The 24373-nt window shown below is 37.5% G+C and overlaps 1 protein-coding gene across 1 annotated transcript in view; it reads left to right on the plus strand.

Annotated features, from left to right (window-relative positions):
* LOC125462883 (semaphorin-3D-like) overlaps positions 1-17630 on the plus strand; it is an 83810-nt gene extending 66180 nt beyond the window's left edge. Inside the window, exons 13-17 of the mRNA XM_048553344.2 lie at positions 4060-4101; positions 8474-8631; positions 10024-10088; positions 13350-13489; positions 15501-17630. Coding sequence (XP_048409301.1) covers positions 4060-4101; positions 8474-8631; positions 10024-10088; positions 13350-13489; positions 15501-15872 — 777 coding nt within the window. The 3' untranslated portion in view covers positions 15873-17630. The remainder of the gene's footprint in view (positions 1-4059; positions 4102-8473; positions 8632-10023; positions 10089-13349; positions 13490-15500) is intronic.
* The last annotated feature ends 6743 nt before the right edge of the window (positions 17631-24373 follow it).

Consider the following 24373-nt stretch of genomic DNA (forward strand, 5'->3'; position numbering starts at 1 on the left):
ATTGACAGCTGAAAAGTCTTTCTAGTGATTATAATTAAACTAGCATGTGGAACCTTCTCTCCCTAACCAATGCCAGGAGTTCACGTATGACTAATGCCAAATCCCCAACAATGACTTCAGCAGCAATAGTGGAATCTAACAGCATTGTATTTTCTTATTGAAAGCATTAATGATCTGAACAACGCAGAAAATAAGAGCAGTTTTTCCACTGCCTCAGCCTGTTTGACTTGTCTGTCTCCTCTCCACCTATCTTCTCCTCTGTCCATCTTCTATATGCCTCCCCCTCTCTCCCTATTTATTTCAGAATCCCCTTCCTCTCCCCCATTTCTGATGAAGGGTCTAGGCCCGAAATGTCAGCTGTCCTGCTCCTCTGATGCTGCTTGGCCTGCTGTGTTCATCCAGCTCTACACCTTGTTATCTCAGATTCGCCAGCATCTCCTATTATCGCAGAAAATAATTATACTGACAATGCCAGTGCCAACATTCTCAATATTTTTGTACTTTCTTTGAATGTGTCATTTTATTTATTTTTTTAAGAGATCTGTGAAATTTGTACTCATGAAGATAGATATAGCTACGATTGGGCACTATCAATTCTGGAATTTCTGCAAAGGTCCTCCTGATGTCCTGCTGTTACTTTGATGGAAGATTAATTGAAATTACAGAGAACCAACTGTTTACTTCTGCCATGCCTCCTATTCTGTAACAAAGTTATAATGGGAGAGTTCGAGATTTCAAAAGACATTCTACGCATTGATTGCTCCATCTTAGTTTGTCTACATAAATCAGGAATTTCCATAGAATTTCTCTTGATTTCCAACCATTTCCCTGTCCGCAAGAGATGCCTCAGACTGGTACGGTCAATGGTCAAGAGCAGCTCCTTATGATGTTTTTTCATGGGTTTCTCCAACCCTTTGCCAAAGTCACAGCCAGGGGTTGCAGCAATTCTCCCAAACAGAGTCTGCACATAATATTCACAAATCATAAAGTTTGTCTCTCTGCATTTATCAGAGGGATATCATCTGGTCCAACAAAGGAGGATCTTTTTCATTATCTGTTTATCAGCTGTCTAATGGCCTATCCAACTGAGACTGCCATAAACCAGCAAAAAACTTGATGTTGAGCAGGTCAACCAGGATTCAAAAATATTGATACCATGAAATAAGACATGCATTTATGATGGAGAAGTAAACATTTGCAAGAACGATATAGTTTAGATAGCAAGTTTAAAAACCTCAATATTTATATATTGTTGATATATAAATATACTGCATTAATCGACTTTTAACCTTATATATTTTACTTTTTCTTTCTAAAACTGGTTAAATTCATAATAAATAACTGGTAATTTTACAAACATTCTGTTTCCAGTGTTCAAAAAAAAGGTTTGTTATCTGGCTTTTAGGATTCAATTTCCCAAGTCATGCAAACTAAAAAATTGCAGGCACTTCGCCCTTCCATTTCAACTGCTGATAACTTTTTTTTGATTCAAGGCATGTGAGCATTACTGGCCTGGCCAGCCTTTATTAGAAATTGTTAAATGCTCTGATAAAGATAGTAGTGCGTTGCCTTCTTGAACTGTTCTTGTCCCAGGAGGGGCGGAGGAGGATCGGGGATTGGGAGGTGGGGAGACAGCAGTAGCGACACCCAGAGTGCTGTTAAAGAGGAGTTTGAGCCAGCACCAGTGAAGGAACAGTAAAGTAAAGTTTAAGGTGGATTAGTGTGTAGCTTGGAGGGGAACATTTTTTTCCACAGGTGTTCTTATACACTCCTGCCTTATAAATGGTAGAGGTTGCAGGTTTGGAAGGTGCTGTTGAAGATGCTGAGCTGAGTTGCTGTGATGTATGATGAAGATGGTAAATACTGCTGCCACTATGAAGTAGTAAAGGGAATGCATGTTTAATGTGATGCATGGGGTCAAGCAGACTGCTTTGTCCTGGAAAGTACGTAAGGTTTTTGAATGTTGTTGGAGCACACCCATTCAGGCTAGTGCAGAGCTTTCCATCACATCTCTGACATTTGCCTTGTAGATGGTGGACACACTATGGTGAAACAGGAAAAGAATTACTTGCTGCAGGATTCCTAGCCTCTGATATGCTATTGCATTTATATAGCTGGTTGGCTACCACTGAGCACAAACTAATTCAGTTTCTAATCAGTGACAGCATACACAATATTGACAGTGGGAGGCTCAACAATGGATGGTAAAACAATTGAAAGTCAACAGAAAATGTTTAGATTTTCTTCTGTTTGACATGGTATTGTGTGCTCTGTTGTGCTTGCTACTTGCAATTTATCAACCCAAGCCAGAACAATGTCCATATCTTGTTACAAATGAACGCGGACTGCTTCACTATCAGTCTTGGATTATCGCCTCTTACAATATGTTGTTTATTAATACAAGTTTAAAAATCTTTTTCCGATCTACATATTAGTCATTTGATATAGAATCTTAAATGTGCAAGGCATTAAAGCTTTATAGGGTTTAGCACCTACTGTTACAAAGACACAATGAATATGAGATGATTGCAGAGTCCACAAAATGCTGAAATGTTACATAGATTCAAAGAGTCATATAGCACAGAAACAGACCCTTCAATCCATCAGTCCATGTCGACCCAGTTTCCCAAGCTAAATGAGTCCCATTTCCCTGTGTTTGGCCCTATCCTTCTGAACCTTTCCTATTCATGTGCCTGCCCAAATGTTATTTAAATATTATAACTGTACCCACATTTTCCACTTCCTCTGGCAGTTCATTCCACATATGAACCATCATTTGCCTGAAAATGTTGCCCCTCAGATGCCTTTAAAAGCTTTCACCTCTCACCTTAAAACTATTCCCTCCAGTTTTGAATTCCTCCTCTCTAGGGAAAAGACATTTGCTATTCACTTTATCTACACCTGTCACAATTTTGCAAACCTCTGAAAGGCCACCCCTCAAACTCCTACACTTCAAGGAAAGAAGTCCTGGCCTATCTAGCCTCTCCTTATAAATCAAACCCTGTAGTCCCAATAACATACTTGTAAATCCTTTCTGCACTTTTTCCAATTTAATAATATCCTTCAGACTGTGAAGAAAATCAAAGCCTAGCTTAAAACAAATTAAGTTGTTTTGGCAGTGTCAAAGAAAATACTAAATGCTAATGATGCTTAAAAAATGGTTAAATGATAAAATTCAGTCTTGCAGTTCTAACTGCAGAACAGCAATAGACTCCAACACTAATAAATTAAACCAGCCAATCCAAGAGACTTGCACAATAAAGTAAATCACCCAGGAAGTATCGCTTCACAGTAGCTTGATATCTATGAGCTTGATAAATTGTTAATCTAAGTGGTTTAATGTAGCTGATGTCTTGTTGAAAAATCACAGAACATTACACAGTCCTGGAATTTCAATCCAGCAGTTTACTTGAAACTTGACAAGTGAACAATTCATGTCTGAACCAAACAGTCTTTGAAAATTGATTCACTGACTATTTCCACTCAGCATGAATACAAGAAATCATGGTCAGCAAACAAAATAATAAGTGTAGATTAGTAATTTGTTATTTTTTATGTTTGCTGAGAATCATTAATAGTGTTTGTGGTATTATTGCCAAGAGTTCTAAAGTGGCATAGTTGTTAGGTCTGTTGCCTTTCAAGTTGGAAGGTTACAATTTCAAGTCCCATTACAAGACTTAAATCAAGGCTGACACTCCAAGCAAAACTGACTGGGTCCTGTGCAGTTGGAGATGTCACTTCAGGTGGACATAAAAGTCCCCACAGCACTGTTTTGGAGAAGAGAAATCAAGTCATTCACATCGTTCTGTACAATAGGTATCCCTCAATCAACATCACAGAAATTAACTACCTACTCATTATTATGTCTAAGGATCACAAAAAGTTCCACATAAATGCAAGTTGTTTTTTTATAAACCTTTTACTGTAGGAGAGAAATTATTAAACAAATTCACACCGAATTTGTTGCTACAGTTCTTGTAAATGTCACCATGGTTTTTCAATAACTATCAAGGCAAGTTATTAAGTTGTACCTAACTGCCAATATTTACATTTTTATAGGAGTCAACTCCAGTATTAACATTGGAAATATCTGCAAAACAGGTAAGCAATCTAAACAAAATGCAGCAAAATTCATATATCAATGGTTGTATTTGGATCGACAATTTCTTTTCATTTATCACTTTGGTTTACTGGAAATTGTTGCTTCCTATTGAGTTTTGAGAGTAACACATACGGCAATTTCATAGGCACCACATTTGCAAAACTAAAAACATCCAGTTGTAACCAGGTGTGTAATTTGGAGTGATAGTCAAAGACAACTATTATTAACCTTCAGATAAACTGTTCTTGCAAAGGAATGAGGGTTAGATTGATTCTACTTTCTCAAACACATGGTATAGGAATAAAAGACCATTCAGCTCCTCAGGCCTATTTCATCACTCATCTACGATCAAGACTGATCTTTTACCTCAATTCCATTTTTCTGCATGATCCTCATATCCCTTAATATACTTAACATCTAGAAATCTGTCAATCTCAATCTTGAATATACCCTGCCACAGCCTCAACAACCAGTGGGGTAAAGAGTTCCAAAGAGTTGTCACCTCTGTGAAAATAATGCCTCCTCATCTCAGTCCCAAATAGCATAGCTCTTATTCTGTCGCTGTGCCCCCTGGTGCAAGAACACCCAGAAGCCTCCTTCCAGCATTTACCTTGTACAGTTCTAAAATATGTTTGTATACTTCAATTCAATCACATCATCTTCCAAAGTCCTGAGTAATCAGGCTCAGTCCCCTCAATCTCGCTTTGAAGGCAATTCCCCACCCAATGATCAACTTGTGAATGTTCATCACAGTCTCTCTATGACTGGTATGTCTTTCTTCAGGTAAAGAAACCAAAAACTGTGAGCAAAACTTAAGGTGTCCTCTTACCAAATCTCTACATAATTGCAACAGGGTGACTTTATTCTTGTACTCAAATCTGCTTATGCTACAAGCCAGTACACCACTTGCCTTCCAAATTGTTTACTAAATCTGCATGTTAGCTTTCAGTCCAGTATCAACAAAGGCACCAAGGTCCTTTTAGACATTGACAGTTCCCAATCTTCTCACAATGTGAGAAATACTCTAATTTCTTACTTATCTTACCAAACCTCATTATTTCTCACATTATATTCCACTTGCCATACATTCTGGCCCACTCTTGCGACCTGTGCAAATCCCCTTGAAGCCTTTTGCATCCCTTTCACAATTCACATTCCCATCTAAATCTCTGTCATCGGCAAACTAAGATAAGTATTACATTTGGTTCTCAAATTCAACTCAACGATATGGTTTGTGAATAGTTGGGCCCACGCAGTAATCCTTGCAGTACCCCATAGCCTACAAACCTGAGAATCACCTTTTTACTCCTACATAGTTTTCTATTGGTTTGATAATTCTCTATCCTTGCCAATACACCATCCCTAATCCCAAGTACATGAACTTTGATTACTATCCTCCTGTGAGAGACCTTATGAAAGCATTTTGAAAATCCAAGCACACCACATCCGCTAGGTACCCTTATTTATTCCACAAGTGTTATGGGCAGTTACGAGACAAGATTCCCCAGCATGTTACAGTTCCAGTTGGGAAATTATTAAGCTTCTAGCTGAAGAAGGATGAACTGGCTCTCCTTCTGTATTCACATACTCACGCTCACCACCTCCCACCCCACACCACCACCAACTCCCTTGCCCCCACATACACAGATTAGGAATAAATAATGAGTCCAAAAAATGTTTAAGAAATATATGGATCAGTCTCAGGGTCATTCATGAAGAGTGAATAATAGAAAATTGCAACCACTACAATCCTGATAGCATGAACATTTGTCACCAATTTTTGAGATTCTTGGCTTTTCAGCTCGATTAAAATTCTTTTGCCTTGATTCATTTCGAAAGTAGCTAACTGGAAGCTCTCAGTGAGAAAATTCCTTTTCCCTTCCTTTACCTGCGGTGCAGGCATGTTTAATGGCTGCCCTCAAACCTAAGACCTTCACAGCATCTAAGTCCAGACACTATAACCCCAGGCCACTAACACACACAGATCACAATTAAATATTGTTTTTAACTCCTTTGTTTATATATCCCTGGAAGGATGAAACACAAACATGTCTGCAGATGATACCTCCTACTAAGAGAGTCGGCTTTCCATTATCTCTTTCTGCTTAGTCTTTGAAATTTCCTGATACTGTATTGGTGTGGCATTGCAAATTTTTCTTTATGCAGCCACTGAAATTTCATCCACAGATACCTCAGCAGCATCAGTCCTCTTCTTAAAACAAAGCACACTTTGGAAATAAAGTTTGATGAGTCCCTACAGGTTGGGAAATATGTGGCCAGACTATCCAAGGTATGGCAATCTCTTGTAGACTGCAACTCCAATCCAATTGTTTCACAAAATGAGAAGACTCTGCATTTTTGACAAGAAATTCAGATTAGAAATATAGAGCTATACTGCCCAATTGGCTTGTGTTTCAGCAGTCCTTCATGAAAAGGGGCAACATGAACCCTTGCTACCTCTCTAGTGATGTAAGAGCTCCTGACAGCTCAACAATATTCCACCCTTCGTCACAGCATCCCTGGCAATGAAGTGAAACAAAACGGCTATTTTCCACTCCAGGTTTCTCTCCAACGACCTCTGCTGGAAGCTTGTTGTGTTAACAGAAAGCGGGGGTACGGTGAATGTAAAGAAAGCAACAATCACTGAAATGATAATAGGAACTGCTGATGCTGGAGATTCCAAGATAACAAGGTGTAGAGCTGAATGAACACAGCAGGGCAAGCAGCATCTTAGGAGCAGGAAAGCTGATGTCAGCTTTCCTGCTCCTAAGATACTACTTGGCCTGCTCTGTTCATCCAGCTCTACACATTGTAATCACTTAAGTGGTATTCTGGCCATTTGTGGAACTATAAGGTGACATTTGTCAAGATAACAAGGTGTAGAGCTGAATGAACACAGCAGGGCAAGCAGCATCTTAGGAGCAGGAAAGCTGATGTCAGCTTTCCTGCTCCTAAGATACTACTTGGCCTGCTCTGTTCATCCAGCTCTACACATTGTAATCACTTAAGTGGTATTCTGGCCATTTGTGGAACTATAAGGTGACATTTGTCACTAGGTTCATTACAAAAGTGGTGCGGAAAATAAAACCTGTAAAAGAAAATTCTGAATAAGAGTTGTTGCAGACAAAGATGGTTACAATTTCTGGACAAATTTAGTTAACACAAAAACTGAATGACTTCGTAATATCTCCTGTTGACAGCTTTGAGAACATTGAAATGACTTGAGCTTTACCAGAATTGTAATGCAAATAATCCTTACAGTGTATGGGATGTTTTACAACTTGAGATACATGAAGAGAAGGAACTTGTTTGCATTAAACATTATTGCAACAGTATTTCTTTAAATTAGTTCACTAAAGACTTTAACAATACAAAGATTTTCACTTTGGAAAAAGCCATATGCATCTTCCCATATGTAAAACAGGTCTAGGAATATAAATTTTATCAATAGTCTTGCTTTGTGACTTGTTTGTAGCCTAAGAATATGAAAGGCCAACTGGGGTTTGTTCTCTACCAAATTGAGATGGTTTTACATTCAGTTGGTTCAATATTATTTGAGGAATGTAGATTTTATTCCTTCAAAATCTGCTGATTGTAATTTATAATTATTTGTTATTTATAATTGATAATAGAAGAAAATGCATCCTCACTACCAATCTTGATCCATTTCAAAGTTCTGGTTTAGGATTCATGTTTTGTAGTACCATTATAACTGTCCCATCCTTTAGCTTGTATTTCTGTGCTGTTATGCCTTTTTTCTGTTAAGAGTAGTAAGTCTAGACTGTGTAACCTATGATAACTTTCTTCATCTACACAATCAATGCTAATTCTCTTAATTCACTTGAAGTATTTTCTGAAACTTGTTCATTTAAGTGCAGTCAATCTTCATTGTTAGCACAAAGAACAACATGTGAATATCTTGAATCAGACAATTTTGTGGCTTCTGTGTACACTTAGCAATTCCATTATCTTATTCACTCCTCACATACCATCCTATCCTTCCTATATCATGCCATTTCTTCTCTCCTTCCCAATACTGCTCTGGCCATCCTAAATGCTCATCAATCTTATATCATCCTTCATAGGAACAATTTTTCCAAGCAGGGCAATTTTGTCATTGGGTTCTGCTGGCCTTCCTGTTTTTGGTTTCCAACCCCCATCCCAATTGCTATTGTCTTCTATGTGCCTATGTGCTTCAGCGTGCACTAGTACCACACACCAAATGAACCATCCACAGAAGCAGTCTTTAAACTTACAAAATACATTGACAGGCAAAAACTGAGTATTCTTGTCATACATTGCATGCAATGTACTGAGAGTGTTGAGCCCTTAACAGACTCTGTAATTGAGCTTCTTTACTATAACTTACAGAAGCAGATTTATGCTGGATCAAAGGATGGTGTCGTGCAACTTGCTCTGCAGAGGTGTGGAGCATATGGCACAGCTTGCTCAGAATGCTGCCTTGCTCGAGATCCCTACTGTGCATGGGATGGGAATTCATGTTGCAGATATGTGCCAGCACCAAAAAGGTAAGTGTGATAAAGTTAGTGTAGTTTCTGTTGAGGTGTAATGTTTCGCAGACATTTATAGATGTTGTGCTTCATTATAAATAGTTAAAAGTATTTTTTTCCTGTAATATAATAGGACCTGCTTGTAATGTTGTAGAATTAGAATCAGGAGGCATGCTAGATCAGGAAAGAATTTTGATTTGTGGAACACTGTTCTAAGTGTATTCATGTAGATTCCACTTGCTGAGTATTGAAAGTCAAATGTTTTAAGTTTTGCAGTATTGATACAAACAGATCAGAGAAAAGATGCATTGACCATAGAGTACAAATGATTACGATACAAAATTATTTTGCCATCACTTGGGATAGGCATAAAATGCAGGTCTAGGCAGTAATGCCTATGACCCACAATTGAATACCTGTGAACCAGGCAATGAAAACAGAAAGAGATCCACAAATGCCAAAAATCTAAAATATAAATTAAGAATAGAAATCCATGGTAGCAGTCCAAAGAGAAATGATAACCGCCATCTTTTTAAACACCATTGGCAGATCTGGAAATTTCTATCATTGTAGTGAGAAGGACAATGTCAACTGAAATTTCATCAGCTCAGTTCAGCAAACTCAAGTGACAGGCACTTCTTACTGTTATATCTGGGTTTTCCTGGTTTGGTGGCAGCCTGGCAAATAAAAATGGAACAGGACTCCGCCAGTGGAAAAAGTTTATCAATCCCAAACAAAGTGGCCTTTACTATTCCCCTCCCTTGATCTCACACAAAACAATTGAAGGAGTGGATTTACTAATCCACCGTATAAGACTTGCCAATTATTTCTTCATGCTTTCTATCCCCTGTAAAAATGGTTATTGCTGAGTTCGTACAGTGCAAGAAGAGATTGACAAATTGAAAAATCATCCAGAAGAATGGTTTTGTGTGGAGTCACTTCCATCACATAGAATACATTGCATATTTGCTAATTAAAGCTGTTGGGATTTTAAGATAGGTTGTGCTTGTTGACATCCTGGGCTTCCCTCTAGGAATTCTATTGTTCATGCATTTTGTGGAAGTGAATGATGAGGATATAGAAGAGGAAAGGGTGAAAGCCATTACAGTGTGTGGCAACTTGGGCAATAGATATATAGGAAAGTAAGGTGTTAGCAGTATTGAAAGGGATGATGAGTTACAATGTCAAATTTCACTCCCTTTGTAGCAATTTTTAGCCAACTGCACTAGCACCAGCATTTGTATTTAGCTCTGCCATCCTCACTCACACATTATACATGGTCTTCAGCCAACATTGTACAAATAGACAGTCTTAATAATTCACTAGCAATATCTGTGGACTCATACAAATACAAAAGATTTTGTTGCTATTTAAATCTAATGACAAAAAATGTGTTTAATTTTCAATTAGACAGATCAGACGTCAAGATGTAAAGCATGGAGACCCAATAATTCAGTGTTGGGATCAGGAGGACTGTGAGTATACACACATTAACATAGCAATTACCGCACACTGAATTCTGCATCAGTTGAACTTTTTCTTTTATTCACAGTTAATGGAGACAGTTCTGGCCAAACCAAGCTAACATTTTAACTTGTAACTGATTTCTGTGTGGGGTGAAAATTCACAAAAGTCCCGCAGAAGTTAAGTGGGGCTGAATAATTTATGGCACTTGAAGCTATCTTCTGTCAAAATTATTTCCCTGACAGCTTCTATCTGATAACTTCAAGCTAGCCAATTCCACAAATGTTCAATTTTGGAGTTGTAAGATTTAGATAACCATCCCATCAGGGAAGAAGCTGCTTAAGAATGTTTTCCTCCTCCAAACTGCCTGCTTGATTTTAATAAAAGTTTGCTACACCATAAACTTACATCCATGTAGATGGGTGTGTTAATAAATTTGCAGACAATACAAAGATCAGTGGAGTTGTGGGTAGTGTAAAAGGTTGTCAAAGAATACAGTGGGATATAGATCAGTTGCAGATATAGCAAAGAAATAGCAGATGGAATTTAAGTATGTATGAGGTGCTGCACTTTGGGAGATCAAATGTTAAGGAAAAGTATACAATTAATGGCAGGACTCTGAATAGCTTTGACGTATGGAAGGATCTTGGGATTCAAACCCGCAGCTCCCTGAAAGTAGCCATGCAAGTAGTCAGGGTGGTAAAGATGACGTATGGCATGCTTGCCTTTATCGATCAAGGAACTGAGCACAAGAGTCAGGATGTCATCTTGCAGCTTTATAAGACTTTGGTGAGGCCGCTGTTAGAGTATTGTATTCAATTCTGGTCGCCACATTACATGAAAGATATGAAGGCTTTGGAGAGGATGCAGAAAATGTTTACCAGGATGCTGCCTGGAATAGAAGGTATGAGCTGTAAGGAGAGGCTAGAAAGACTCAAGTTGTTTTCCCTTGAGTGGCGGAGACTGACTCGAGTCTTAGTAGAAGTCTATAAAATTATGAGATGCATAAATCAGGTTGACAGTCAGAATTTTTTTTCCCCACAGTTGGGATGTCTAACACTAGGGGGCATGCATTTAAAGTTAGGGTAGGAAAAGTTCAAAGGAGACATGAGGAGCTTGTTTTTTACACAGTGAGTGATAGGAGTCTGGAAAGCATTGCCAGGGGTGGTAGTGGAGCCAGATACTATAGGGGCATTTAGGGACCTTTTAGATAAGCACATGAATCAGCAAGGAATGTAGGGATATGGACCACAGGCAGGCAGAAAGGATTAGTTTCATTTGGTGCCATGTTTGGAACAACATTGTGGGGTGAAGGGCCCATTACTGTGTGTGATGTGCTATGTACTATAAATGACCCAGATATTTCAACTAGGAAGATAAGAACCGTGAATAGAATATATATCAACATTTAAGTAAAACTTTACTTTAAAACTCCAAGCAAGTAAGGTTTCTTCTCCTGATGGAAGAAAATCTCTTTTGAGAAGTATTATCTGATGGTTTCTAATAGCATTGAAATTTCAGTGGCAGGGTCTTAATTTTAAATTTTTGCACCCTCCTTCTTTGCAAATCTATTGTTAACACTCTGTATTGGTTGCTCCCACTTTCACATGATGCCGTATCATTTAACATTATGTATTGACGATTCCTTTATGAAGTTGTGAGATTTTATCTAGTCAATTTATTTGTGATGTTTTATATGTCTATCTGGACTTCCTTTTCACCTCTCCCTTATATTTTCAATCTTAAAAGAATCTTTTATTAAAGACTTATCTGCAAAGGTATTTAATTTCCCAATATTTAGTTAATACTTGCGCACTAGGTGCAATGTTGCCAAGCATCTTGGCAGGCCTTCTTTTTGGCGATTAAATTACTGCTTATATCATTTTGACATCTGTGCTCAGTACTGTATAAATTAATAGCATGTGCAGTCTACCTAATTAATTATTTTCATTCCTCAATCAAACCTATATTTCCAAATAGATAATCTTACAAGTTTACTGTCCACCACAGCCTGACTGACAGTAAGCTTGCTTCACAAAGCCAATGCCTATGAAAACAGATAGATAAATTTGGGATCTAAGAAAGATCATGGATTTGGGAGAATGGGGGAATCCAGTGCTGGCCCAAGGCATCCAGTTCATGGGCAGCAAAGAAATCCGTTGGTGGTCACATCCCGTTTTCAGACTAAGGCGCCTTGGTGATTCAAAGCTCTTGAGCATGGAGGGATGAATAAGATATTCCTCCAGCAGTTGCCAATCATGGAGTTAAGGTTGGGAAGTCTGATTGTTCTTGGGTTGGGAAGTTTGACCAGAAAGAGTATACTGGGAGGATTTATTGAATTAGCTTGTTGAGCCTGGAGGAAACATGCCTGTTCTTAGCCCTAAAAGAGTAATTACTAACCAGTAGATTCAGCACATCATGCCTCCAGCAGGGTGTTTTACCTGATGCAACAATGTTTATGTTATCTCATCACACAAGCAACTGGGTATATTTAAAGGATTCAGCAAACATTAATTACACCTAACTATTCATACATTATACAATGTATAAATATTGCATTCTTCATGCACATGTTTATGGGGTAATAATAGTAAGTTATAATTAATGATGCTGTGCAGCCTAATTATAATATTTAAATGACCAATCCACTTCCCTGAATGTGTTGATCACAAATATCTTCTCCAACCTCTGTTAAAACATGAAGGTGAGTGAATGCAAAGTCTTTTTGGTCCAGACATCCTGTGTTTTAACCTCTGACATGGCTGTAACCTACCTGTTTTTGGAAGTTAATGTTCAACCCAGTGTCCCTTTGTTGATGTTTTGGCACATATTCTGCATGGGCATGGAATAATTTTTTTTGCAAAAACTAATGATTATAACATTAAACCAATAAAGGCCTGGAAACTGCACAGAACACCTTGGGCCATGACATGGAATGCATGTTATAAATATCATGTCTAATTACAATTGTATTGAGGCACAAAGTGGAACATGCTGTGTGGGGAAAAAATAATAATTTTATTGTATTTTCTTTAATGTCCAATTTGAAATGCGACAGAACGCCCTTTTACACATTTTATGAATAAAGTATAATTTGGTGGAAAAAAATTAATCAGCATTTTCTACATCATCTGTTTTTATTTTGAACCTGGAATGTTTTAAACATGGGTTGTTCAAATTGTTCTGCCTTTGCTGGTATTTATGAGAATGAAATTATCATCCATTACGATTTTTTTTCTTGCTAATTCCCATAATAAACATTTATTACATAGATGCAAAGAATGTACTAACCGAAAAGAAGTTAATTTTTGGAGTGCAATATAATTCAACATTTCTGGAATGCAGTCCAAGGTCACAGCAAACATCAGTCATTTGGTCTGTTCAGCGATCACTCAATGGCCAACAAGAAGAGGTAATGAATCTGAATGTTGCTTTCTAACACTGAAAATCGTTGGAGTTGCATAATAAATCTTTCAGATATATTTCATGGGACTTGTTTGATTCTCAATCAGACAATGAGTATGTTGACATATACGTTCACATTCTTTCTACAATTAAATCATGTTAACACTTCCATGACTGAAATGAAATATTCAGTTCGTGGGCAGTTTTCTAACATTCATGGAGCTTGTTAAGTGTGGAAATATTAAAAATGCCTAAAGCATCATCATGTTAGCAAAACAGTGTCATTTCTAGTAAAATAGAACATTCACGAGCTGCAGATGCATGTCACTACTTTAGTGTTAGCATATGATGTTGATAGAAAATTGAATATCAATCATTTGTGGACTCATTGGGATGGTTTTACTGCAAATTAAAGGTATGTTGACTTTAAAAATCAATTTGATCTATCTGTAAAGAGACATCTGGACCTTCAACCTCTTAAAAGGCTATAGAGTTTACTGAAATGAATACTTCCTTGTTCATTGTTCCAACAATATATTTCCTGTTCTCTATTGTCATCACGTTTTCATTTTAACCCTGGAAATAGTCTTGATCAGAGATATTTTCCATGTCAAATTGGTAATATCTCATTCTTTTAAAGGGAACCTTACACATCTTGTTTTAAAACCAAGCTTATTTTAATGCTTCTAACTTTGAAGAATCAATACTAATCCATGGATTTTGGTCCGTATTCCTGCTCCCATTGGCCGGACAGGAACATGAAAAAAAATTTACTTTGCATGTTGTTGCCATCCAACGAGCGGTTAACAAATCTTAAGCCTTCTAATATCCAGTTGAGGTTGTCTAAAAGATGTGCAAATTCTACTTTTAAGTTTAAGAGGCTGGCTGTTTTACTCAATCCACTTGTGATCCCTAAAAAGGCCCAAAATCAGGCAGCAGTTTGTGCAGATTGGTCACAGGGTGTCCCACTGTGAGATAGGTATGCTGTCTAAATGTTTTGAGCCTGGAAAACTGCCACAATCCATATCAATTTACTCCATGTGTTTAAATGCAGCCTGATTCTTACTGCTCGTAAATGATTTTTCTAAAATTTGCATCAGCTCCTTTATTAATTCAGGGGAAGAGGGTGTCCCTGGCTAAGCCGGCATTTATTGCCCATCCCTAATTGTCCAGAGGGCAGTAATGAGTCAACCACATTAATTAACAGCTTTGGTCATTTTTTGTGAGCAAACAATAATTATATTTTTTGAGGACAGATGATTTGCCAATCTACCCTATATCAATATTATTGTGTAGATGGGGTCTTTACAGGCATGGTGAGGGATAGCTTTTTACATTATAAAAATCATTACAAAAAATACTTCCAATAGATTTCTGCAGCTCATGATTATCTTAGAACTTTATTTACATTAAAATTTAAGATTGCATAACAGCTTTTACAAAACTGAATATAATCAAGTTTTACCTCTTGAATTGGCACAGCTGCTATGCTTAATTATTAATACGTTATTAACAAGCAAATAGAATAAATGGCAATGGTGAGAAACCTGATGTTAGAAATTAAACTCATGATCTGAAGTAATATTAAGTTGTAAGGGATTCTATGAAATGTTATTGTTTAGATGAGAAATTTCACTTTATTACTGAAGTAGCACAGAGTTTGTTTGTGAATCACATTGTTTGCACTGGTTTTGGCAAACTAGCCTTCGTTTTGACTCAAGCTAAACAAAATGTGAAAATCATTGTTGAGGCAATCTTCTGAAAATGATTCTCTCATTGAATTTTGTTGCTGAAATTAATTTCAAATTTCTACAGCTTAAATATAGGCATGTGAATGCAAGAGGAAAATATTCCATAATTGTGTTTTCTTAGAAGCACAAGTATTCACAAAACAAAGGATCTAATTTTTAAAAATATGATAAATGTGTATTCATTAAATTATCATAATATTATAATTGAATCTTTAAGAAACTACAGGTATATCTTATTCTATATATCTATGTTTGGTTTTTATGCAGATAAAATATGATTCGAGAATAATCAAAACACGACTTGGTCTACTCATACGTCACTTGCAGGAAGATGATGCTGGGATTTATTACTGCAGAGCTGTGGAAAATACATTCACACAAACCATTACAAAATTCCATCTTAAAATCATACTCAGTGACTTCAAGGCAACATCGATGAAAGCAGGGTTCAACATAGGAAAGGGTAGAGATAGTCGGAACAGGACCAGGCTACGTTACAAGGATTTTCTGCAGCTCCTGAACAAACCAGGCATTACCGTAAATGAGTACTGCCAGCAAATCTGGCGTAATGGAAACAGAGGACAAAATAGCAAAACCTCAGCAAAATGGAAAAATGCACCAGAGTTTAAGCGGTATTAGACTTTGAGCAATATAAAATGCATTGTGGTGCTCCTTTGAGGAAATATAGTAACAAAATTTATTCACTGGATTTTTGTAACAGAATGTTGGCTGAGTAATCTAACTGTGTCTGGTGTGAAGATTAAATGGATGAAATGGAACCTGGTCATAAAAGCTAAGAAAAAATGTAATGTGAAGAATGAGTGTATCTGGATGTATTCTAATCATTAGAAACACAAGTTTCTTAAAGTTTGCTTTAAAAGCAAATATTACTATATAGGCAATTTCTTTTCATTAGTTTGGGAAAAACGTAAACTGGTTCTCATAGCTTTGAAAAGGTCAGTGAATTAATCTTATTGCGGCAGTGTGGATTGAATTTCTGCCCAATACTCCTAATCAAAGGGATATCAACAACTTCATAAGATGGTACCAAAAGTGTGTTGATTCACATTTTCTCAGTATAATTTGGTTCAAAAGAATTGTGAAGTAACAGCCCCTGCTGTTCACGTCACTAACAGCTGTCCAAAAACTATTTACATCCTTTAGAGTGGACCTGGTGTCTGACCCAGTATGGCACCTCTTTAACATATCTGTAATACATTAGTAATATGTAAGTCTTTAATCAATCAGATTGAATAGGAAAGATTGGGAGGAATATGGACTAAACGCAGGCAAGTGGGACTAGTTTGGTTCGGGAACATAGTTAGTGTGGAATAGTTGGAATGAAGGTTCTGTTTCCATGCTGTATGACTCTACGTTCCCACAATAAGTTGACAATTACCTGTCAAGCACTGAAGACATTCTTTGAGAAGGAGTACTGCGAGCAATAGCCTCTCACCTGGCCATCACAGCAACTCATCATTTTTTAGTGATCAGTAGCTTCTCAGTCCCCTGTCATTTTCACCAAAGTGGCATTCCCTACGGTGCACTTGGTTTGGTGACTGATGAGTTGCTAACTGCTCAGAAAGTAGGTCAATTGGTCTTTAAAGGCAGAACCCTTACTTAAAACCCAAGTTACTGAGGTATTTAAATATTTAAGTGACTTACCCAACAGCTTCACATGGAAATTCTCTGCCATTTTCAGCCCTGTCCAGGAGAAACCTAGAACTGGGAGGGGGTCTTGATCCAATGCCATTTTCAGAAGTCATATCCAGACTACCTCACCTTGTCTAGAAAAGTTCACCTGTAAATTAGATATAAATCACACACAGAAAACAAAGCAAAGATTTGGATAGGCAGGCAAGGAAGAGATAAATGATGCACAGGAAGTATATCATCAACACCAATTATTATCTGGAGAAATGAGATTCCAATTTATGAAAATAAGCTTTCACTGTCAGCAAGGCTGTTTGGCAGAAATTATCATTATTAAGCCATTAAAAATATACATATTCCTGAATACACCATGCTTAATTGTTTTGGACATTTTTAGAGGTGAATTAGTGGACAAATGAGTCAATTCCAAACTGTTGCTTTGATTTCAGTGCACAGTTGTTTTCGCACTTCTGTAGACCACGAGAATATCTCTAAAAGTCACTTCTGTAGTTTGCAATGAAGTACTTTTAAACAGCCTTTCACAACAGGCTTTGAGAATTGCTGTCCGATTTACTTCATTATAATAGTCAGTACAATTAGCTTCATGGTTGCTATCTGAACAAAATTCTGGTCAATATACACACGCTCTTCCTGATGGGGAGGAAGGATGGTGTAACTGGTTTAAGAATTGTAAATGTATCCTTTCATGTGTATTATTAAATTATACCCTGTAAGGGATTAGAACATTTTGTATTACATTCTTAAAATCATACATTATGCATACCTCATATTTAGATGATACGATAAACCTTCATGGATATAAATGTTATCAGCCGAAGCTACTACTTAAGTAGATTTTAACATATTACTTCTATGTGTGCAAAAATTAAATGTACACCTGGCTGGTATATTACATGTGCCATGTTATGCTTACACAGCCTTCATTGAATAATCTAGCTATTTCTTAACATATTCACAATTAATTTTATACACTTTAAACTGCTGCTGTGAAATGAATTGGGTTTAGGTGATATAAAATTGTACATAATGGAGAAACTAAATACCTTACGATCTGGAACTAAGTATTTTCTTTCCAGGTGAAAGATGGCATTCCAAGAGACTTCATAAAATTGTCTCTGTCAATTTGTTGCAATGTGGTTCTTCTCTAAGACTTTTGATTAGCCCTTGGATAAATACGCCAGGATACTGATATTTCTTATCAGCTTGCTTCTTGGAATCTCTAAAATATGACCTTGTTTCATGTGAACTTGCCTTAAATATTAGTATCTTTTGTATTAACTGAGGTTGCACTAAAAGTCCATAATTATCCTTTAGTGTTAAATGGGTGTGAAACATTCCTGCTGATTTTGCATACTAAAAATAACAATTGTATTTCAGTGTTGTTATGACACAGAGACAGACAGCTGAAACAAATCAGCCTTTCCACCTCTCTATTCGAAATACAGTGACATTAAACTTTGAAAAAACCCCAACAGTAACTCCAATGGTTCTAATAAGACTTTGGAATAACCAATCCCAGACTTTGTGAATAATTAATTTTCATTTTCGATCTTAAACAAAGTCTTAACTATTTATTAAATACACAATAACTTTAGCAGAGAGAAATTTAAACAGCAGTAAACTAATTAATGTCTATGCTATAAACCCATAACATTTGTTCTCAGCTCTCATTCACATAAAAAGCAAGCAAACAGTTAATGGATAACTAAAAGCAACAAAATTGACCAGATAACTTAAATGGTTTTCATAATGCGTTGTTTCACAGGGATAGATGGGGATCCTTGGTTCCAATTCCGGAATTGCCGATTAGAGTCACCTTCTCAGTTTACCCAGGCAAAGGCAGCAACAACAGTGCCAACTCCGCTTTCTACTCTTTGGACTTCTAGAAACTGGTATGAGATTTTGCAAGGAGCTTTCATATCTTGATGGTGTGTTGTCAGCAGTCAAGCTCACCTCCCTGGAAACACAACTCAAAAAAACAGTTGCGGTTACATCCTGATAGCCTGATCATCTCTTCTTGAGCCCTCAATTACCACTCAATGTCTACCATCAGCTTGAAAATAGGGCCTCTTCCAGTCTTACCAGAACCACTTCCCAGGTACAGACCTAGTTAATAGCCACATTCTGCTGTCTGTATCAACACAAAGCTATCCCCAGGTTTGCTGGATCTACTGCTGGATCTGAACCTTTTTAATCGAGAATTAGCCTCCAGGTCTGGCATTGCAAACAACAAAACATGTTTGATTTGTTCTTTTCCTTTTAGCACAAGCTGTCCCAAAGTACAAAATCGTCTTGAACTCGCAGCTCCCAGTCCACAATTACAAAACAAAATTGAAGAAGAAAATGAAACATCAGTGAAGGTTTTAACAGCATTCAATAGATGTGAAATAGGTATTGATTTAAAATACTGATTTCATAAAATATGTTGTTTACCTTTTCTACAGTCATTGTGTCTATCTTTTTGCATTTTGTTCAATTTTTGATTTTGCTTTCAGTGAATTGTCGAGCGCCATTCAAAATTTAAAAGTTTTTTTGTTTATTTGTTTGGGCAACATGTGAATGATGGCAAAGGTATTAAAGTCCTGTGCCCAGAGGCACCAAACAAATGTAGTGGCACTGGTATAACTCAGTACAACATGACAACCACATGCTTGTTTTCTTGTTGACAAAAGACACACTTTGTCAAAGCTTTTCATCTTGCACTCATCAGATCATTTTACAACACTATAAATTCAAGGGAGAAAATGAACATTTGTATTGCAAGAGAGTGCAGCTTGGTTGGCAAGTGAATTCCAAGTGGTACTGAAGTTGATTCAAAGTGGACTCAAAACATTAGCTCTGTTTCACTGTCTGGCCTGCTGCCAGACAGAGTCATACAGCATGGAAACAGACCCTTGGTCCGACTTGTCAATGCCAACCATATATCCTAAACAAATCTAGACCCATTTGCAAACTTTGGCCCATATTCCCCTAAACTGTTCCTATTCATATACACATTCAGATGCCTTTTAAATGTTGTTATTGTACTAGCCTCCACTACTTCCGGTCGCAGCCCATTCCATAAACGTATCACTCTCTGCGTGAAAAAGTTGCCCTTAGGTCCCTTTTAAATCTTTTTCCTCTCACCTTAAACCTATGCCCTCTAGTTTTGGATTCCCCCACCCCAGGGAAATGGCCTTGGCTATTCACCTTAACCTTGTCCCTCATGATTTTATAAACCTCAATAAAGTCACCACTCTGCCTCCAATTCTCCAGGGAAATGCCTCAGCCTATTCAGCCTTTCCCTATGGCTCAAACCCTCCAACACTGGCAACATCCTTGTAAATCTTTTCCGAACCCTTCCAAATTTCACAATATCATTCCTATAGGAGAGAGACTGGAATTGCACACAATATTCCAAAAGTGGCCTAACCAAAGTCCTAAACAGCTACAGTATGACCTTCCAACTCCTCGATGCAATGCATTGACCAATGAGCGCAAGCATGCCGAATTTCTTCTTTACTATCGTATTTACCTGCAATTCCACTTTCAAAGAATTATGAACTTGCACTCCAAAGTCTCTTTGGTCAGCAACACTCTCCAGGATCTTACCATTAAGTGTACATACTGAGTTTCTTCAACATTCTTTGTGTTTGTTTCATAATAACCTAACCTTCAGCTCTGGCAATATCATTCTTAAAACAAAACAAAACATAATGACACTTGGCTTTGAAGTGAAACAATCTTACATTTTAAATTAAGTTTGTAATATCATCGCTGACTTGTGAAGTATCACCATCAGTAATATGAATAATATTGTGTTATTTGTAATCCATGCTGAATAATCAAGAATGTGCCTACATATGTCTAGAGAGATCTTATCTGCCTACAAAGAAGATCTCAGATCCGGAATCATTATCAATTTGATAAGATCTGAATGTTCTAATCTCATAACATCTAACTTAAAATAGAAACATTTCTTTCAAGCGAAAATTTGACTTCCACTATTTATAATTCATGTGGTGTTAAAAAGAAGTCACAGGCAAAAGTGATAATAGATGTCCACTTACTCAGCACAGTAATCCTGACACAAAGTGGGCACTCCTCCCAATATGTAGATTGGATCCAGTTAACATTGCACAAAGGAGATCAGACGTTGGATATTTTTGCATGTTCCTTGAGCACATAGCTTGCATATAGATGTAATGTGCCTACTTTGCAAGACTTAAAGTTCCTTCAGTAATTCAAACTTTTATACAATTGCACATTATCAAAGAAAAAACTTTGAAATAGCTACATAGATTCCACAAACAGCAATGAGATAAGTCATATTTTGTTTTAGTGGGGGTGCTGGTTGAGACACAAGTACTGACCAGAACTGCTCTTCTTAGCAATTCCGCCACAGGATTCCTGACATTATAAAGTTAATATGGGGCAATATTTTAATATTTCTACAAAAAGAAGGCATCATAGAATTATAGAAAGGTTTAGGACAAGAGGCCATTTAACCCTAATCCATCTGTGATAGCAACTACATTGACTTTCCTCCCCAACCCTCCCCCACAACATGGACATTTTATTTCTCTTTCTGATAATCCAATACTCTTTGATAGCTACGATACACAATTCTACAACCACCTTTTCAGATTACTGCAATCCAAATTCTAACCATTTGCTGTGTAAAAAAAAGTTTTCCTCATGTCACCTTTTGTTCTTTAGCCTTTTGTTTCTTCTGGTTTTCAATTCTTCCACCAATGGGAACAATTTCTCTTTATCTTATCAGTCGAGTACTCACGAATTTAAACAACTCCATCAGATCTCCTCATCTTCTCTTCACTGGGGAGGACAACCACGCCATTTCCAACCTCACTACATAATATTCATCATTGTAAAAATGCTTGTAAATTATTTCCACCTCCTTTTTAAAACTTTCACATTTTTCCCAAAAATGCATGGGCCAAATTAGTGCTTCGTAAATGCTCATCATAAATTTCTTCCTCTATCCTCTATGGCTGGAAATTTTCAAAGTGACAGTTAGTCCCTGTGTGGTGGTTGATGCTAATAAAATGTAGCAGGGCAGTAAGTACCCTTATTTGGTACACCTTTCCATCACTGAGGGTCCCGCTAGTGGCAATGTCCCACAATCTCAGGAAACTATTCTGCCATTTTCTGGGACACCCCTGTCCCTCAGTTCATCTTCTTTAAAGTGTCTTATATAGCCCAGGAGCCATCATGCCATCTTAACTCATCAATGCCTAAGATAACCACAAAAAATCCACACACGTGAAGGTAGTGAGTTTGTGAATCAATGACTCCAGCAACATCAGCCAGTCACTTGTATGTGTCTGCATATGTATGGATGTTGTCAACACAAAAGAACTTTTGACACAAGTGTGATGATATCTTCGGAGTTCATGATCTTTGTTTCCTTTCAAATCTATTAAGTTTTTTTCATTAAATAAACTAGAACTAGCCTTGTAAAAACTCTTAGTTTTGATCGACAAAAATAATATTTAAAATTAAATATTAACATTAAAAGCATCCTGCCTGATGAAATTTGCATATGAGACAAGACGATACATCAAACATGAGTAATTCTACTCAGTGACAACAAGGTGCAGAGCTGGATGAACACAGCAGGCCAAGCAGCATCAGATGAGCAGGGAGGCTGACGTTTTGGGCCTGCAATGTCAGCCTTCCCGCTCCCCTGATGCTGCCTGGCCTGCTGTGTTCATCCAGGTCTACACTTTGTTATCTCAGATTCTCCAGCATCTGCAGTTCCTGCTATCTCTAATTCTACTCAGTGCAAGTTTAAGAAAATCTTTGGTTGTTTTTGATGCCCAATGAAATTCAATCTCTTTGCTCTCTTATAAATTACTCCGTAACCACATTCTCGGCACTGGATATGATCTCTATCTTTAATATTTAGTTTTGGATAGAAAACTGATGATCACAATTTTGTTTCCACTTGTGCTGTAAGCATATAAGCAGCGCCACCTATTGTCAAGCAGTTGCTATTCAATCATTTTGTTGAATCCACATGTTGTGGTCCTCCTGGCACCACCTAGCCATGGTGTTGATCATAAACACAAGGCTTTTTAACCACTATCCCTATCTTGCTAGCCACTTCAAAGCAGACAGTGCAGAACTAGGCTATACACTCAATTCCTGGAGTGAGGCGCTGACCCAAAACATGAGGGCGATTACCAACTCTTTACTAAAACTTCCAAAACAGTTTAGTGACCTGTAATTATAACTGTTTGTTGATTTATTATTTAACATTAAAAATCCTGTCTTTAGTTGTTTTCTTTCTGATAATTTAACTTGCTTTTTAACATTCGGTTTGCTTTTAAATAAAAGACTCGCTGGGAGAAATATGAATTAGTCCTTTCTAAAGATCAAAACTGTAACCTGTCAAAATATGTTGAATACAAGCCATGATGCACTTGATGGGGAAAAAAAAATGCATTGTCTACTGTTATAAAATGTTGTTCACTGATACTGATTTCCACATGAATCAACACTCCAATGTGCAATGTGGTACAATACCTTTGGAAAGGCATCATCAAATATTAGATACACATTAGATGTTAACAGTGGAATCTCGATTAAAAAGAAAACATATTGTTTGAACAAGCACAATGGTACCAAATTGACTGAAGATTACAGAGAAATGTTTGAAAAACAAAGTTTTTTAAAAAAAATTTAGACTTCCACAAAATGCAGAGTCAAACCGTACCCATGGAGTGAGCGTTAGAGCTTGTGGGACTCGGAAAATAGAGAGAATGATGTCAGGATAACAAAGTGTGCGGCTGGATGAACACAGCAGGCCAAGCAGCATCTGAGGAGCCCAAAAGCTGATGTTTTGGCCTAGACCCTGGGCCCGAAACATCAGCTTTTGGCTCCTCAGATGCTGCTTGGCCTGCTGTGTTCATCCAGCTGCACAATTTGTTATCCTGGATTCTCCAGCATCTGCAGTTCCCATTATCACTGACCAGAATGATACCAGCGCAGGTTCTGGCACATTTCCACCACTGGAGTCATCTCCCAGTGATAAGCTGAGATGCAGATATATCTGGCCACTCTACAGAAGTAGGAAATGATTTTAAATAAGTGAAGCCCCAGTTTTCAGGCATGCCAGCATTTTTCTGCAGTCAGGCCAATGCTGCAGTGGAGATAGAATGCCAGTTCAATGGTGGCAACCTCACTGACAGGAGGCCATCTGAGTCAGAGACTCCTGCTGTCCCACCGTGATCAAAAAAAATTCACAAATGCAATACCATTCCCTTCATTGTAACAGATGTATTGCTCTTCCATTGTGAAATATTTAATCAGTTTTACCCCACTACAGGTATATCCATTTTAAAAGTCACGTCATTGGAATTTCCTAGGGACCGCCTACCTCTCCTAATGTCTGAGACTCTGGACTCTATGATTGGGTGGGGAGCGTTGAGAACCTGCCCGCAGAACTTACCACTAGAGGAGGT

This window comes from Stegostoma tigrinum, chromosome 21, assembly GCF_030684315.1.
Source record: "Stegostoma tigrinum isolate sSteTig4 chromosome 21, sSteTig4.hap1, whole genome shotgun sequence".
Classification (NCBI taxonomy): domain Eukaryota; kingdom Metazoa; phylum Chordata; class Chondrichthyes; order Orectolobiformes; family Stegostomatidae; genus Stegostoma; species Stegostoma tigrinum.